Source organism: Formica exsecta, unplaced genomic scaffold, assembly GCF_003651465.1.
Source record: "Formica exsecta isolate Colony F162 unplaced genomic scaffold, ASM365146v1 scaffold365, whole genome shotgun sequence".
NCBI classification, from domain to species: Eukaryota; Metazoa; Arthropoda; class Insecta; order Hymenoptera; family Formicidae; genus Formica; species Formica exsecta.
The window spans coordinates 407,670-426,211 of record NW_021850897.1 but is presented as its reverse complement, the minus strand read 5'-3'; the positions used below and the strand labels follow the sequence as shown (position 1 = coordinate 426,211).

General features: G+C 42.1%; 1 protein-coding gene across 2 annotated transcripts in view; it reads left to right on the top strand.

Moving 5' to 3' along the window:
- Positions 1 to 18,542, top strand: part of LOC115239204 (transcription factor Sox-2-like) — a 103,725-nt gene that overhangs the window by 62,716 nt on the left and 22,467 nt on the right. For both annotated transcript variants that reach the window (XM_029813592.1, XM_029813593.1), the window contains exon 2: positions 5,895 to 5,960. In XM_029813592.1, the coding sequence (XP_029669452.1) occupies positions 5,895 to 5,960 (66 nt within the window). The remainder of the gene's footprint in view (positions 1 to 5,894; positions 5,961 to 18,542) is intronic.

The following is an 18,542-nucleotide window of genomic DNA, read 5'->3' as shown; positions in this document are numbered from 1 at the left end:
GACGCTCGGCTGAGCGTGTATCCCACCTGAACACCGGAAGCCGGGGGTTCCCCGTGGCGACAAGAGAGAGAGAAAGAGAGAGAGAGCGCAAACCTACCGGAACACCGGAACCGGAAGGGTGCGGAACCTACGCGAGCGAGCGACGTTACCGGACAGCGCGAAGCGGGCTCGCGCTGATTTCATCCGCTGATGAGACCGTATCGGCTCGTTGACTTTACCAATGTTGTTATTAGGTGTCTGCGCGCTCTCGTCAAAACACGCCATTCTCGCGACGTAATTAGGTTTCAGGCACAACGCACAGAGGGGAGAATTCTAAAATATTCCATTAAATTATTAAAATTAAATTTGAAAATACTGAAATGTGCACAATGCAAACAGTATTTAACATCAACGTTGCACAAGTATTCTGAATATTATGTTTTATATATTGCAATTTTTTTTTTTATTTACCTTGACATACATACACACACGCATATATATATATATCGCTTACAAATGATCTGTCGGGCGAAGGTGGCCCGTTCTCCGGACGAATCCAGAGGCACGCGAGCTTGTTTTGACACACAAGCGTGTCTCTCTTTTTGCCGAGAGCCAAGGTGAACCGCGCGCGGATCGCTCGTCAAAGGGTTACTTTGTGCCGTCCGCGAGCCCGGGATGACTAATGAGCCCGGGGTGGTTTAAACAAAACGTCGGCGTATCGGCGCGCGGACGAAATTGCCCGGGCAACCTACCGCATTGCGACTTGGTGCGCGTCTAAACAAGGGGCCGCCATTAAGCCGGAATGACTCGAGGCAGCTAGTCACTCGTGATTAAAAGGGCGATTTGTTACGCGGATACTGACGCCCAGCACTACGGCGACGGTATCCGAGTTTCTCACCCCGCCTTCTCCCCGTGCGTGGTCGTTTCGAGGTCGTTCTGCGTCTTCGCGAGAGCCTTCTTTTCTTTCCCCTTTTTTTTTCTCTTTCTCCTCTTCCTCCTTTCATTGTTCGGTGCGCGGCGAACTTGACGAGCGCGCGATAACTCGGATATATCATTTCGGTCGACGGCGCATTCCGCGAAATTCACCTCGCAATGCGCTCGGTGGCAGTTTCAAACACAAGTAGCCTGTATCCATTGATTTCGTTAACACAGCTTCTTATTATGACTCACGCGATTGCAAGCCGGCGGAAAGAACAATATGTTTCGCGAGTAATAATAAATAAATTAAGAATTCGCGTTCAAAGAGAGAAGAATTTTTTTTTTACATTTTGTTTCAGAGAAACGCGTGAAAAATTATAATGTTATATAAATTTATGAGATTAAGTTTACAACGTGTCATTATAAAGTTATGGCAAAGTCCGGTGCAAAATATCCGAAGGTTGTCGACAGGACTGTCTCCTTCTATCGAGGGGTTAACGAGGGGGGCTACGCGCCGCATTACAATTACAATCGTCATAAATATTTAAATAATGCTCGTTCACCCTGATTTATGCGTAACGCCGGTCGGAACGAGAAATCGCGTCGGATTTCCTCTCTCTCTTCCTCCTCTCTCCCCGTCTGCCCCACGTCAGCATGGGAATTTCGACGGCGGCAGGTGGAGAGCATAATTAAAGTCGCGTACGGCGTTCCCTTTTTATGGGAAATCTGTGGACGAAGCACCTGCCAAAACGGCCAAATCGTGTGGGACACACGTGAACGACGTGATTTCGCTTTGGTATTTAATAACGCCGGGGTTATGGGAACCCGGTCACGGGTGGAACAACCACTCCCCTTAAGTACAGTGATTATGCGACACGGGGGACACGGTATTTGCGCAGTGAAGCCCCGCGAGTCTTATATTAAGAGAGAGAAAGGGAGAAAGAAATCACTCGGACGATTGTCGATCGTAGATCATCTCCGGTGAAACTATCGCATTCTATCGAATTGCGTCGATTAACGTGAGTCAATTAGTGCGTTTTACATTAAATGATATAATTGTATCGCTATTGCCATTACATTACAGGATGTCTAGTCCCTGGAAAAATATGAAAACCTGTGATTTTCTCAGGGATTTCTCTTGTACCTGAAAAAATCAGGGAATTTCCATGGAATTTTAGTAAGACTCGGGGAATTTAAAAAAAAAATTCTGTCTTTGATTATTTTAATCTTATATTGGTTTGAAAGACAATAGCAACGTAATTTTATCTCGCAGTTTTCTTCAATCGCGATTAATTAAAAAATGAGATGATGAAGTTAATGACTTGTTACATGAAATTATCGATACTTTACAGAGGATAATGATAATAGCGATAGACACAGAGTACTAACAATTAAATGAGAAAACTGGCAAATAAGAGCCATATGCGCGAATTTATTATTCTTAAATTTTAGTAATAAATGTGTATTAAAAATGTACATTTTGGACCGTTTTTTGGTCTATCTTTAGTATAGATATAAATATATAAAGATTACATTAGTATTTTAAAACTTAACATGCATTATATTTCTTGTTGTAGTCAAATTTTAAATTAAAATCGATAATCAAAAAGAAATACTAAAACCCGCGTCTGTGGTCCATGGTATAAATTAATGGACAACGTCTAAACATTATCGCTATATGTATATTCGTCGGTGATTTATAATATAATGATTATATTTGATTACCGATTTTAATTTAGAATTTGACTGCAACAAATATTATGTATGTCAAATTTTAAAATATTAATGTAATCTTAATATATTTATATCTATGCTAAAGATGGATAAAAAACGGTTCAAATCGTACATTTAATACATATTTATTATTCAAATTTAAGGGGGGTTTCTATTTTGTTAGCATTGAAAAATAAGCAATTTTTCGAAATTTTTAGGAAAGGAATTAATAAAGATAGAATGAGGGCCGAGGGCCGAGGGGGCGGATCAAGCAGCCCGGTGAGATGAGTGAAGGTAGAATTTCCAGAGCCTCCAAAAATTGAAACAAAATCTGAAACAAAAAAATCAAGCAGTTTTATAATCTGTAGATTTTTGTGCATAAAGTAGACTAGAATAAAAAAAATATAAAAAATTTTGAGTGAGTTATGGTTACTCAAAGGAAGAGAAATTTTTTCCACGAAAAATGACACAGCTCCAAATACCATGGCGATTTCTTTTTTATTCAATAAAGATATATTTTTGTGGATACCAAAGTTTATTATTCTATCTTTATTAGTTCCTTTCCTAAAAATTTCGAAAAATTGCCTATTTTTCAATGCTAACAAAGTAGAAACCCCCCTTTTTACTTGTCGATTTTCCCATTTAATTTATAGAGGACATTGTAAAAATTCCTATCCAAGGTCCATCGAAAGCCATTTTATTACTAGAAAATAACAAACTGTTATTTAACTATTGTATTACTGCAAAAACATCCATATTTTTTCATGATTAATGATCCCAGAACTGGTTCAAAAGAAAAGAAAGGAATTTTACTTTCCGTTTAAGAAAGTGGTTCTGTGTTTGTTCTGTTACTTTGACAAATGATTAAAGAACGGAGTATACCGATGTTTCTTTGTAAATGTTTCTTTATTGAAAATACGTGACAAATAGACAGCTTCCAAGAAAAATTTATTGCATTTTACGCATTTAAAAATCATTTCTTTAAAGGATTTGTGGTGCACTAATTTTTTCAATATTTTCAAGTATTCTTTTGAGAAAAAATTTGTTCTCTTCTTTAATATTTATTACCGAATATAACGTTCTTTTTTTATATACTCTGTTATATTTTTGATGAAATTGAATGCAATCAGTCACGCCTTGTGATCATGTCCAAAAATATAGATTGAAAGCTATATGCCCGTCTATTAATTCGAATATCCGTAATTGAAGTTACGCTCTACTTGAGAAAGGAATGTGCGATCGTCATTCGGTATAGTCTGTCATCGTGGCGAGTACCGTGTACAGACTCGCGATATCTCGCCGTGGCTTTGTCAATTGGGATAAAAAGATCTTAATTTCTCATCACATAAGATTATTCAGCTGTCAAAATAAAAACAAAAAAAATTAATATTTTATTTATAATTTTCTTACAAAAAAATAGATAAATAAAATACGAAGAAAAACCAGAAAATCTCTTGTTAAAATTAAAGTCTGTGTTAAAGTTTTTATAGATTATTTCACACATATCGACGTTTATTGAACCGTATCGTGTCGTATCGAAGTCTCGCAATATGATCCGATTGTAAATTTCATGTTCGTATCAAGCTATCGCGGCATTCTCTCGGATTACGGTAGCTAAGGAGAGCGTTGTCTCCGCGTTGCGTTACAAATTTCTACGAATGCATGTCGCATCGCAACGCTCAGCGCCTTTTCACATTCCTTAGCGCAATGTAATACAAGAAACAACAAGCGTCTCAACCGATCCGATTTATATCGTCGTCAATAATCGCTGATAGATGTCCTTCCTACACGGACACATCTCATATTGCGTTGACCAAAAATCACATTCCAACCGACCCCTCGAATTATAACGTCGGCGCGGACGATAACCACGGCGAATTCACATTCTCCCACACATACACGCGCGTGCGCGTGCGCGTGTGCGGCGGCCGGGGACTCACGCAACCGACACGCATGAATGCCTAATGCCTGCAGACAGTGATTTCCACCCTCGACGAGAAATACGCGCCTCCTACCTCGTCCCGCTTTCGATTCGCTCGCCCCGTCCACCCCTTTCTGCGGGCAGATGGGGTTCTCACGACCCCCTCTTCCCTCCCCCCGTCCCGCTTCCACCTATACTCGACGATGTCGCTCGTAATCGGCGCGCGATAATGCCCGGCTGTCACAACACGCAAACACACGCCCGCGGCGTGTCCCGATTAAGAAATCAAAGGATTAGCCGTGACTCTTGGATAACGCGCGTTCCGTTTCGGCAGAGATATTATTCGACCCGGTTTAATATGCGCGGCAGATCCCACCGGCTCCTTTGTGTTACTTATTAAAGCGCGTTCTGAGGCTCGCTAAAGTGGCTTCTTGTAACGCGATTACAGCGATAAGTATCTTGTCAGTCCATCTGGTATAACGCGGTAAATTCTTAGATCAACTCTGGTTTTTTTTTTTTTTTCAATGTGTGCATGAATACATCTCACGTCTCTTATTAAAGATCATTATTTTATATTTTTCTTTCATATATATTATATATATATATATTGTATTATCTAAAATTAATTTTTATCTACACATTTTCTCCGATAACAATTTTTCCTACACATTCACCTGCGATAACAATTACGTTTCGTGCGAGAAAAATTCGATGTTTTCTCTCGGCTGTCAGCGGCATCGACGGATAACTCGATAAAGCCGATGTACGAAAGCGTCCTCGTCGAAAAGGGCGTCCAATAAATCCCGACGAATAATGTATCGATGTCGCGGAGTCACGGCGATATATATACACACACAAACACACACGCATATATGTATATATCAAGAGAGAGAAAGATGGAGAGTTTCGTTATTACGCGCTACGAGAGAGGCGTATTGCAAATAACGTGCACACACACACATACACACACGTCCGTGCTCGGTCGTACAACACGGGTCTACACCTTGTCACCATCGACGCCGCCCTGCGCGTTCGTTACGCGCGTATATTATTCATCCCGCGTGTCGACTACGTTGAGACGATAATGGCCGGTTGTCGCTCGTCTATCTTTACTGACGTCACCGTTAACAGGTTGGCGACGGGCGCGATGAGCGAAAATAGGTACGTTCCGTCGACTGTCGACACTCGTCGTCGTTAACTGTTTCTTCGCGAGGGAATATTTGCGTGCGGAAACACACTTGCACGTTTTTCAAATCGTTGATTAAAATCATTAAAGAAACCAATTAGTAGTTTTAGTATATATTTTTTTAATGTGCTTAATTAGGTATTAATAATGCATTTTCGTATTTCTGTTATCTTACAGGTCAGATAGCGATCGTAAAATGTTGAATCCAGAAACCGGCTGCTACTCGGAATCCGTACGAGCATGGTGAGTAATAATCGTCGATTATATCGATCCTCCGTCAACGAGATTAAAATTCTTCTTTTACGGATGTATACATTTTTATGTGTATCCACTTTCGATATCGAGCGTGGTTAACGAAAATACGAAAATATTTTTTTCCCTTTCGAAATATAGTTAACGTTGAACGCGAACGATCTCACCCCAGAGATTTTTAACTATTTTAACCGGTGCGGCGGTTAAACAGCGGGCGCATTTTCCGCACGACGGTCGCACGAATTTTTGTATAATTCGTCAGCGTTCACTCAATTTAGCGGAAAAATCTATCACGCCGTTATTTCGTCGCGCGAGGTTTTTCTCGCGCGTGCATTTTTTTCTCTCTTTCTCCCCCCCCTCTCTCTTTCTCTCTTTCTCTTTCTCTCTTTCTCTCTCTTTCATCCTTCCCGCTGCACTCGCAAGGTAATTTGCTGTTGATGTATTTATAACAAAACGAATTAAACTCTGCGAGCGGGTAACAAAACGCGGCCGGTCGACAAAACCCCGGGAATAAAATACGCAAATATTTGCGTGTTTAATTTGAATCTCGCTTTGGGATCGAGCACACGGTGGTGGCGCAACGGGAGGGTTAATAATGAAATGTCGCATTGTCGCCGGGGCAGGAGAGAAGAGGGGTTGACCTCCCTTCCTCTCTCTCTCTCGTTTTAGGATGGTTTTGTTGCGCCCGACATATTGTCGTCGCGTGCTGTCGCCGTACCTGTATATAGGATCGCAAAGAACCACCGCTCTTTCTGTCTCTTTTTCGTCCCTATTTTTTTCGTCTCACCCACCCGTGACGGCATTCTCTCGCCTTCGTGTTAATTTATGACGGACCCTACGAGGCTCGTCCACGAATCGCGCTTCCGCGATTCGGCTGCGACGTATATCTCGTGCGCGAGAGGCTTACGTACACTTAACCCTTTCGCGAGAATCGAATGTATTTTTTTTTTTTAAGGCCGCGCTTGACAAAGCACGTCCAAGAAAACGCGACCCTCGAGATTGACGACGCTTTTGTGGGGGATGTGACACTTTACGTTCGCGTTGGAGATGAAATCAGGTGACTCGATTCGATGATATTTAACAATGTATATATTTGTGACGTCATATGTGACGTTTAAGATAACATTCATTGAACTTTTATGCCATACTAATTGCGAAATTATCACGAGGAACGCGAATGAATCATTCTCCCGCAAAACAGAAGCCATCAATAAAGAGACATCGATATCTATTCTTTCTTTTTTTCTTCACGCATTCGATCTCTTTTGGTCTCGGGTGCGATTTATCTGCAATTGTGGTGGTTTTTCTCAGGACATTAGGGACGCGATCACGACCGGCGGAGGATTATACGATAGAGGAGAGGGAGAGGGGGAGGGAGGAGAGGGACATGCCTTAATGCGATTAAGGTCGTTATCAGATGTCGCTTCCACTTCTTGCGCGGTGACGTCGACGGCGCTCGTTTGTCATCGCACCGACGTCGTCACGGGGGTTGCATGATTTACTTCCGGCTTTCCCCTTTTCGCGCCCTTCGTTTCCCGCCGTCGATTTCTTCGTCACGATTCGAGCATGCGACATGCGTCCGCGTATAAGATGAATGTATTTTCCTGACGTACGTATATACACACGCACATGCACACGAGACGATCTCCGGCAATTAATTCAAGTGTCGCGCATCTTGTCAGCCATCATTGATTCCTGCGATAAATCATTCAAGTTGTTTACACGCCGCGATTAGGACGAAAAAATATTTCATATATAATTTATACTTTTGCAAAAGGATATTATTCGCGCGTACGTCATTTGTGCAAGACTGCTTTAATCTTTAATTTATTAATTTAATATGTACAAAAATTATGAATTTTATTACAAGAACCGTTAGCAATTTAATGTCACATGAGTTTCAAAATCAATCGCTTTAAGCATAAGTATAATCTTATTTGACGACTTTTACTCGACTCGCGTGTCCATTCGTCGTCAAGTGTTCCACGAGCGAGCCGGTTAAATGTACTTCGAATTGGTTCACGACCGACACCGTCGGATTCGCTGAAGGAAAGGGGAAATAATGACAACGCCTAGAGAATAAATTCTCAAATCGTAGAGAATGCTCGCGTGCCGCACGCAGGAGGTCTCGGTCGTAGTACAGTCGTCAGAGAGAGCATCCGAGGATTCGTTAAGGCCAGCCGTTAACGCCTTTCGCTACGACGACGACCCTCGATGGCCTAAGGCCGATTTAGTGTCGCATTAGCGGCGAAAGCGGAGAAAAAATTGTTGCCCATAAAACGGCGAGGAAACACGGCTTGCTGTGTAAAAAAAAAAAAAAAAAAAAAAAAAAAAAAAAAAAAAAAGAAAAAGAAGGGAAAAATGAGGGACTGGGGAGGAAACTTCGTCGTAGGATCGGGAGGAAGAGACAACGGAAGGTTCTCTTCGTAGAGTGATAGCCTTCGTGGTCATCGAGGGCGAGGGTGTGGCCAGGAGATAGGGATGATTAGAAGCTACACCCCCGTATGAGGGGGGAAAAGAGGGCGAGCAGTCGCCGGGGGGCGCAGCCGGAAAATTCATGAAGTTACTTAGCAGCCTCTACGCGCGGGATCGGCCGTTTATTTTAGGGGCGAAGGCACGAAGGAAGTCGTTACGCGTCGTCGTCGAGAGATCGCCCCCGGGGCTGCGGAGACAGTAATCCTAATTAATAATTAATTACGCCGTTTCCCCCGCGCCCTACTTGACCGAGGAATAATGCCCGATTGGATTCTTCCTGTCGTCGGAGAGCGCGATTTGGCGATACGGTTCACCGACCATTCCCGTAGATTTATGGCATCGGGCCGTGCCATAAATCTGGTTAACGTCTTGCATTAGCTGCGTCTTCTCTTTGTTAGGGAAAGCATCGGAGCGTGAAAGTCCGCTAATTAATTCGTATCATCCTCCTATCGCGCGCACAATATCAGCGATGTATATCATATTTTTCACGTGTATTTTAGCGGAATCTTTGATCTATTATTGTGCGATTTTTATTCTGTTTACAATTACTCTCGTCTTTCCGTAATATGATATTTATTTTATCGTGGATAACATGGAATTAAAAAAACATCTCGAGAGTAATCTGCTTCTCCAAATTTTTGGAACGTGTTCTCATCCTTTTATCACAGCGTTTTTTACAGCGTTTTATCACGCGCCCTAATATTCGGAATGTAAGTTATTATTCTTCGTAAGGACAGCGTATGTATGTATGCGGAAGTGATCATCGGCAGTAAATTCTCCCGTGAATAGAACGCTACGTTAAGGTTCGGACGTTCCATGGCGATCGAAATAAATAACCATCCGGGGTTTCCTGGAGACGAAAAGTGCTACGATGCTTTACTCGGCGTCCACGAAAAAGTCAACGCCGCGAAAAGTCGTCCAAGTTTTACGAGGGTCAATGGAAGGATGAAAAAAGATGCGCGAAGGACAGACGGAGAGAGAGAGATATATATGGTCGGAGAAAAAGAGTCCGGAGACTTTCGGCCTTTCGGGAACGCTGCCGGACGACGCGAAGAGATCCTTCGTACACGCCTAAAAGCTGTCTATGTGTGTCGTTACATACCCGCACTCTCTTCCCCGATCTCCCAGGAGCACCCCAGTTTGTCAAAGGCGACCCTTCGGTGTCGTTTACAAGACAGCAAATTTGTCTCAGATAAGCAAAACAAACACGGAACCGCCAGTTCCGCCTCCGCTTCTCTCCATGCATTTCGTTTTTTATTTTCTCTTTCTCCGGAACAAAAGAAACCAAGACATTCTTCCGTCACACATTAATTTGCGATATATTGCATTATATTTCACGCATATTCCAGTAAAATATGACACACATTTGCAATCGCAAATGACCATAATAAAGTTGCCATCGAGATTCCATTTCGTTTTTAACAACTTTTCTTCTTTTTTGAAAAAAAAATTAAAAACCTAATGTATTTTCCTACCTTTTAATAATCTATATTTAATATCTTTTTAAAAGGAAAAATCCGATTATACATTACAGAATCAATCAAAAGTGAAAATAATTTAAAATCTTTGTGTCTAAAAATATATAAAAATAATTGTGTCTAAAAATAAAAAGCAGGATTGACAAATATTCGATTTAGATTGCATTCTTGTCACTGATCACGATTTCGCAGGCATTCTTTTTAAAAGACCGCAGCTATTAACGATGCATTCTGTCCATGGTCACCGAGTTACGAATCGATTCCGCGAATGCCGTGTTTCGGCTACTTTCTCGCATTTCGACCGCACCAGGGATTTGCATACATTAGAGCTTATCCTTCCGAGAACGTTCGTCTTCGGGATGCACGCGTGTTTACGAATGCTCGCTCTGAATTCTGAACGGAACCTCGATGGCAACCTTATTATGGTCATTTGTGCTCATTTAAACATAGCTCGCGGCACACGGAATTGTTGCAAAAAAAAAAGATTTACCTTCTTCTCTCCGTACATTGTAGCGAAGCTGACCAATTTTAACGTTCCCTAAAATTACGCTAAATAAGAATTAATCGGGAGACCTCGCCGAGAAAATAATGGAAAAATCAGCTCGGACCGAGAAAGGATTAACTTTCTTATCTAATTTGACACGCGCGATGAAAATAATATAATCTGGAAAATCTGGAAAAAAGAGGAAGGTGTAAAATCTCTCATCGGATCTGTCACTATAAAGATGAATTAGATGTACGATAGAATAACTTTGTCGAGAAGCAAGAAGGTTAGATCCTGATGTCGCGTCGAAGCATCTCTTTTAACACTTTAATAGACGCGTTAGGTCTCCTAATGGATACCTGGACATCACCTCGTCTTCTTATCGATCCCTCCATCAGCGGTGCCTCTCCATCGCCGGTGCGAGCCCTTCTCCCTTTGGTGGCGCAAACGGTCGTACAAAAGTAGAGAGAGAGAGAGAGAGACACAAATAACTAAAATCTTCGTTGTTAAATAATTAAATCGTTCGTATATCGAAGATATTACTTTTTAAACGCTGCTCGCACGATATTTTGATCCTTATTGGCGTCATCGCGAAAGGGCGCAGTTTTACCAGGACCCCTGTACTCAACGTCCAATGAGATTTTAATGCGCTTCCCGAAGAGGTGCATGTTAGGTCCATGACGGACGCAAAAGCGTGATCGAGAAAGGATTACGGCGTCCAACACAATAATATTATGTCGAGAGAGAGAGAGAGAGAGAGAGAGAGAGAAAGAGAGAACTAACTGCGTATCCACATTCGTCTCGGTGGGGTTGTTTCGCGTTCCTGCGCAGGAGTCCTAAGGGCAGCTGTGCAAAAAGGAGGGATTTCAAGCTCCAGCTGCGTTGTTGTGTACGAGGGTTACTTGTAATCGCGGATGGCACGCCGAAGGATCCGAGGGATCGTTTCGACGCTCGCGCGACATACGTCGATCGAAAGCTCCAGTTCGATTATAAGATTCGCTCTCGAATGTGCACGACGGCTTTGCCGAGGTGATCGAGCGGCGTCGTCGTGTGCGTAAATAAAAGGGGCGTCATCACGCCCGACGTGCCGCGACCAACTTTTTCCATGGAAAAACGTGTCTAATCCGTTCGTCTTAGCGTCTTAGAATAACACCGGTCGACGTCTCGCTGAAACGACCTTAATGGAAATCTCTAACTGAAATATCTCTCTTTGTGTTGATTTGTATAAATTTTACGATAAATTCTAGATCGAGAATATAAAATTTAGGTAGCGTGAAGACTCAAACGAACGCGATAAAGTATTGAAAGCGGCATATTAGATAACGAGCGGCGTAAATCGATTTGCTCGCGTATTCTTCGCCCACGTTTCTCCGATCCCAGGGGTCTCGTTTGGCAAGACAATGCGCAAAAAATGATCCGGAATGATCGAGAGGGGGGGGAGGAGGAGAGCGACGGCGTTGGGGGATTCCTACGTCACAATAACGTATATTTGCGAGAACGGCCGGAGCGTGCGGTCCTCGAAGAGGGGAAAGGGGAGGGGAAGGGAATTGTCGAGGGGTAAACATCGTGTAACCACCAGGGGGAAAAACACAGGCGCTCGATTCCGCTCGTGCTTGCATACGATTCCATAAATATTTTATTGGCTCGTCATTCGACTTTATTGCACCGTACGATCGAATGATACGCCGGATTAGGCGGCAGTTATTCTCTCGGTATACGCGAGAAACGCGAATCGTACCGATTTATCCTTCTCGATGATTACTGACCAGTGCTTTTTTGAAGTGGAAATTTATTATATTTTTTTTTTATGTCGATCCTGCATGTATTTTTTTAATTTAAGACTTGAATTTGGTAGAAATTTCGTATAATATTTATTGTTAGATAATTTTAAAATAAAAAAAAAAAAAAAAAAAAAAAAAAAATGTAAAAAAGTTTCTTTGGATATATATATTTGCGTTTCTGTACTAAACATGATATATCCCAGATGCCTGAGATGTCTACGGTAAGATTTAAAAACATTTGCTGGGATGTCTAAGGCAAGATTTAAAAACATCACGTAAATGACTGCTGTGCAGTCGGTCCTTCGAGAATGATTTTCGAAAAAGTTTCCACGAAAGGACCGGCGTCGTCGAAAGTTCAAAGCGGACCGTATCATCCCGTTTTCCGAGAAACGGTTCTCGCGTTTCCATAGGGAAACATATTTTTCACGACGCAACGATCCTCAAGGATGGAACGGAACGGAATGGTCCGTCCGGTCGGCGGCCCGCGGCGATCTCGCTCTCTCGCGCGTCTCCACCGCAGCGACGGCGGTCTCTCGTTCTCGCGCTTAATTAAGCCGAGCCACTTAGTACCGGTGAATGCTCTTTGATTGGCAGACGAGGTGCCTGACGATAACCGAAGCTGACAGGCCAGGTACGGCTGCGCCTATCCGCGCCTACGGCCTCGCGCGAGCGACTCGGCCACTCAGTCAACATCAGGCGAACGCTGAGTTATGTCGAGGGTCCGAGTTCTTTTAAACTCGCCAATAAATCGGGCCCCGGTCTCCATCGCCACGAACGACGTGGCTCCTTCGTCTCCTCGTTCTCGCTATCCTTCGTTCGCATCCCCATCCGTATTCTCTCCTCCTCTATCTTATCTTTCCTCTTTCTCCGGTAGTCGTCGTGGTCCTTTTATTTTTTACCACTGTGCATCGCGCTTCTCTCTCTCTCTCTCTCTCTCTTTCTCTCGCGAAGACCACGTTCCTCCGTCACTTGGTCTTCAGGTAGCGCGAAATTCTCATTGCAGCCTCCCCCTTGTCCTCCTTCTCCTCCTCCTTCTCCTCCTTACCTGAGCGTCCGTCCGGTCGAGCGAGGTGCGAAAATATCGGCTCGTTTGCTCGATGACTCGACGGCTTCTTCTTCGTCTGTCTCTCTTTTTCTTCCTTTCTCTCTCTTTCTCTTGCTTCTTTTTTTTTTTCTTCCCCAAGAGAATTTTTTTTCTCTCGCTGCCGCGTCGCCTTTCTTTCTCTGTCGTGCGTGCGCGCATCATCCTGTCTCTCCCTCTTTCTCTCTTTTTCTTTTTGCTCGCTTCGTCGGTCGGTCGATATTATTTCTGCAGCGGCATTCCGTCGGATCGATCCCTCGCGTATCATCGGTGCCGGACAACAGGAGGAAACTTGCACGACAACGGATAGCGACGATGAGACTCGGGATGCAATTCGATCGGGATTATGTTGTTAGACTCTCGCGATTTTTTAGATAGGAAGACTTATATCGTATGTTAAAACACGGATGATACCGTTAGATTGTCTCCGAATGACGCCATCATTCGAGAGATATTCGCTAGAGATTCTTCTTATCGAATATTTCATCGTATTATCATAAGATAAGATATCGTCGTCTTGAGAAATTATCAAAATGTAACGATGCAGTAGAATTGCATTTATGCGATTAAAGTAGTAGACGATTATCAATAATCATTGATAAAATAACGTTATTTTTATATATAAACACACGTGGTGAATTTTAATTGCTATGCAATAGTTATATAATTAAAAGCAGACGCAGTCAAAGTATTGATCTTGTAATTACATACATGGTACAGCGCATTTATTAAATGAATAAGATTCATCTCGCGTTATTTCACACATCTATTTAAACAGACTTCAATTTCCTAAGCAAAAACGTATTTCAGCGTCATCTATCGTGATCGAGAATCTCTTGGTGTGGCGTCGTCACCAATTAATAATTACGACATTGTCGCCGCCCGCTAAACGCTTTAATCAATGTCATCGGGCCAATTTCCGATCGCCGTTGGCTCCCGTCCCATCGTTCCGTCCTCCGCTGCCTCCCTTTCCCCTCCCGTCCCCTCACTCTCCTCTCGCCTATCAGGGCGGCTCCTCTGCAGGAAATTACGTGGTACACGATCGAAACGCGGGCGGAAGTCGCAATTTATCAGTTTCCAGGCTGGACGCGCCGCCGGAGATCGCGATTCCGATTTTCCTCCCCGCACCCTCTCCCCCATTCACGGCGTGGACCGGCCTTAATGACGCTTGAAAATCGATCGCTTCGATCTCTCGCGCACTGTCACTCGTCACTCAGTCACGCTCCGCTAATTGCTAGATATTTATCTCTCGTTTTATTCTCTCCGGCGTCTTCGACAGTTTCTACGCGCGAGGTGTCTGTTCTACTTGTTGTTATAATCGTGATCTCTTTCGGACCGAGTGATTAATTATGCGTCGGTCGTGCGGGAATAGGCTCGACGATCGGCTCGACGCGACGCTAATAACGAAAATTCGATCGTGACTCATTTCGTATCTCGGTGCGCGAGGGATTAAAACAATCGTTGTTCTAGGAACAAGATGGATGATTGATCGTTGAACGTATTTAAAAATATTGCGATAAATAATATCGATAAGATTTTACGATTCTTAATATGCTTTTTCCAAAGTCCTTTGTCGCGCCCCATGTGTCAAGTCATATTCAACCGTCTTATTTATTCGACTCTCGCCCGCGAATGCGGAGGAGCGATCATATCTTTGCGCGATCGGGGGAGATAAAAAAATTCCATGCACGCGCATGCATCGAAATATCGCTGGTTCCGCTGGTTTCGAGTACCATCCGGCCAACCGCGGTTATGAATACGCGAAGATCTCTTGTGCGATTCTCACATGAGCGTCGCTGATTCAGTGTATGCTCGAGTTTTAGGATGTATGTATGTGTTGATCGCGGTTCTTCCTCTCAAAAAAAAAAAAAAAAAAAAGAAAAATGAAAAATCTCATATACAAACGGTTCAAAAGGGCCGCACCGGAAAATCGTTGATGCTCGCCCGTGACGTCGAGATTGTAATCGATCCCGGATCCCTACATCATTGTTTCAACAAGGAGAAAAACCGTCGAGCTCGATCATTTGTCGGCTAAATGAGCTGACGATGATCAGAAAACGGTCCACTTAAGATAGCATCGTCATTCCTCACGAGGTGTAAAAATATTTCACGGAATTGCACGCCGTTTTAAGAATTCGTTACCGTTTTCGTGATTAATCTCGTGCGATGTCTATGACCGACACAATTTTTCGAATATTTTTTATTTTTTTTATTTTTAGAGCAAATCGTTCATTATTTTTATCGAGAAATCTCATACGTAAATTTATCGTCGATCGCTAACAATTGAATAAATTTGAATAATATTATCTTTTAGATTATATTTGAGTTGAAAATTATCTTTTTATGTGTGTGCGGTACAACTTTAATTTTTTCGTTTAGCGTCGCCTTTTTAGGAAAAGAGAAATTTCCTATTTTTCGTGTTTCTAACTTTTGGTGACGATTTGTTATCGCAGGCGATAGTCTTCCATCGTAAACATATGGCACTATAAGAATAGTCAAAAAAAGACTATTATATCCTATTTACCTCAAGGACAGAGGCACATGTTCGGCAAGATTTTTTCGGCTCTACTGTAAAGTAATTTCTAAGCCGATTAGATACGACATAACAGGCAACAAAATTTCGAAATTTTAACCCTAGTTTCACTTCGGGGAGCTAGTCTCTTTTCGTGTCGATTATGCGATAAAACTGTGTTATCTGCGGACGTGATCAAGAATTATCGCTACAACATGTATGCGATAATATTCCCGATTCAGCCAGAAATTGCATATTTAGTGTCGATCTGCGTAAAACTTTACATAATCGCGTCTGAAAGTTGTTTTGGAAATAAATAATTATAAATACAGTATAAAAATTACAGTTGTGGATAAGAGGCTCAAATGATATGAATCAATACAATGAAATAAAGGGCCAATTAAAGCCTCGACACGATACTTAGTGCGTAATACAATCTAATATCTGATATTTGTTATTTAAAATTCATGAAATAAATTTAAATTAGTCTCAATTTTACTGCATCTTTCATGTAAATTTTATGTTAGAATTGTTTTTCATTGACAAGGATCCAAAGTGGACCGTTTGAAACTAATTTATATTTATTTCATGTATTTTACATTAACAAATATCAGACATTATATTGTTTTATATGTGCTAAGTATCTTGTCTAGGCTCTTTAATTGATCCTTTCATTATAAATAAAATATATTTTTTTCGAAAAGAATTTCATGTGTGTTCCGTGAAACACAATAAATGTAATAAATTCTTTATAATTTTGTTCCAACAATAACGAATTTAAATTGATGACAAAAAATTAATGTAATAGTAATTATAAGTATAAATATATTTTATGCTTATTTTTATATTTATGAATGTTCATGGCTTTTTTATAATTATTTGCCCAATGCTGGCTGCATCATCTCGCGCGCGATTCTTGTCTCTCCCTTTTTTTTTCCTAAAATATTACGTTATACTTTTTGGGATGAATCACATCTCAACTAGCACACACCTGGTGGAGTTTAGTCAGCCATCAATCTTAATCATCCGCAACGTGTTGAGAGAAATATGGCCCTCCCAATGCGAGAGACTCTTATATAAGAATAATAATGAGGGTCGTAGAGCATATCTATCCCGGCATAATTACGGTACGTAGCATCATTAGCCGTATCATAATTATGATATCAGTATTACAAATAGCACAAGTTTCGAGAGAGGCGAAGTTTGATTAAATTTAAAGACAGAGATGCTTCGCAAACAGATAGAGAAGTTGACTCGAGAATTCGTTAATGGAGACGAGATGTTTGTAGATCTGGAGGTCTAAAAAATCGTTAGGATAAATTTGAAATAATTTCTCGAATACAACACCACGTCGGGTCAACAGGTTGTTCTTCAGCTGGCCGACTTCCGGCCGACTCCTCGCGAGGAGAGGTAAGAACCGACGCCTCTCAATTGCGAACGATTTAAGGCCGCCGTTGGCCCCGACCTCAGAGGCAGCCCGCAAATGAAAACTTTCCCCATCTTCTTTCGCCAACTTCCGCGAAAGACTCCCGTATGGTGAAACTTCTCTTCTTCCTCCTCTACCGCGTCGCTCGTTTTTGCTCGGTTTCTACTTATTTCCGTATGCGAGAGCTGCGGTTCGCCGGGCAATCGTGTTTCCCGGAAAACTTCTCTAGCGAAATGTGCCGTGCAATAAATTTTATCCGCGATAGGCCCGCGTTTAAGCCGAGAGAGCGACGTGTCCCGTCTATCTTCTGTTACTTTTAACCCGGCATTCCATGCTATAATGCATATATGCATATTATGCCGGAAGTCAAAGTAGAAAGTATGCCGTTGTTTCACGTCAATAGCTGCTAAAATTAAATCAAATACTTCAGAGGAATATAACAATATCTCATAGATATTTAATCAATATTCATTTTTTTTCCGATTAATTTCAATGTTTTAATCATGGTTTTAATTAGCCAGCTATCAAACATCGAAAATTAAAAGTATACATCGCGAAATAGAAAATGAAACGAAAGAGATACGAGTGTTATCTCTATCTCTCTTGTATCTTAGAACATTTTGCAAGATTCACCGAAGAATCTTAAGAACGATGAGAATGCGGATCGATGAGCCTATATCCTTGCGCGGAGGATCGAAGAAGTCGTGGGGGTGGGTGAAGGGGGAGGGATAGGGCGGTGGGGTAAAAGGAGAGGCGAGATAGGAGGGATGGATGCTCGACGTCTAATCTGTCGGCAGTGATCAGGACTCCGTATCGATGATGAAGTCTCCGAGACCTTTGAAGTCTGCCGTACGTCGCTACGGGGGGGACTTGCAGCCGTTCGAATCCCTCCGAGTGTCTGATCCTGATCCTGGTTGCGCACGGTCGTTTCGTCTGTCGGCGGTACCTATCAGTCCCCCGTCGCTGTCTTAATGCCTGTCAAAAATTAAAGCTCTCGCTGAGGCTAAGGAAACACGCTGGGGAAAAATACTAATGACGCAGGAAGAGCTGTTCAGCTACGTGTGTTTCTTTTCCGAGAATGTTCACACAATCCGACAGTGGCAAAGTTTTAACCCGGAAAGATGACAAATAATGCGCTTCACAATGGTGGAGTCTCTTTCGACATTCTAACTGAATAAAAGTTTTAATGAAAAATTTCTCGAATAAAATTATTTATTTATGCAAATATTATGTATAATATATGTAGAGAATCCTGTTTGTTTAGCTAAAATTTAAATATGTGTACTGTTTCGAAAAATAGACAAAAGATTAATTCAAATATTTAAATATATATATA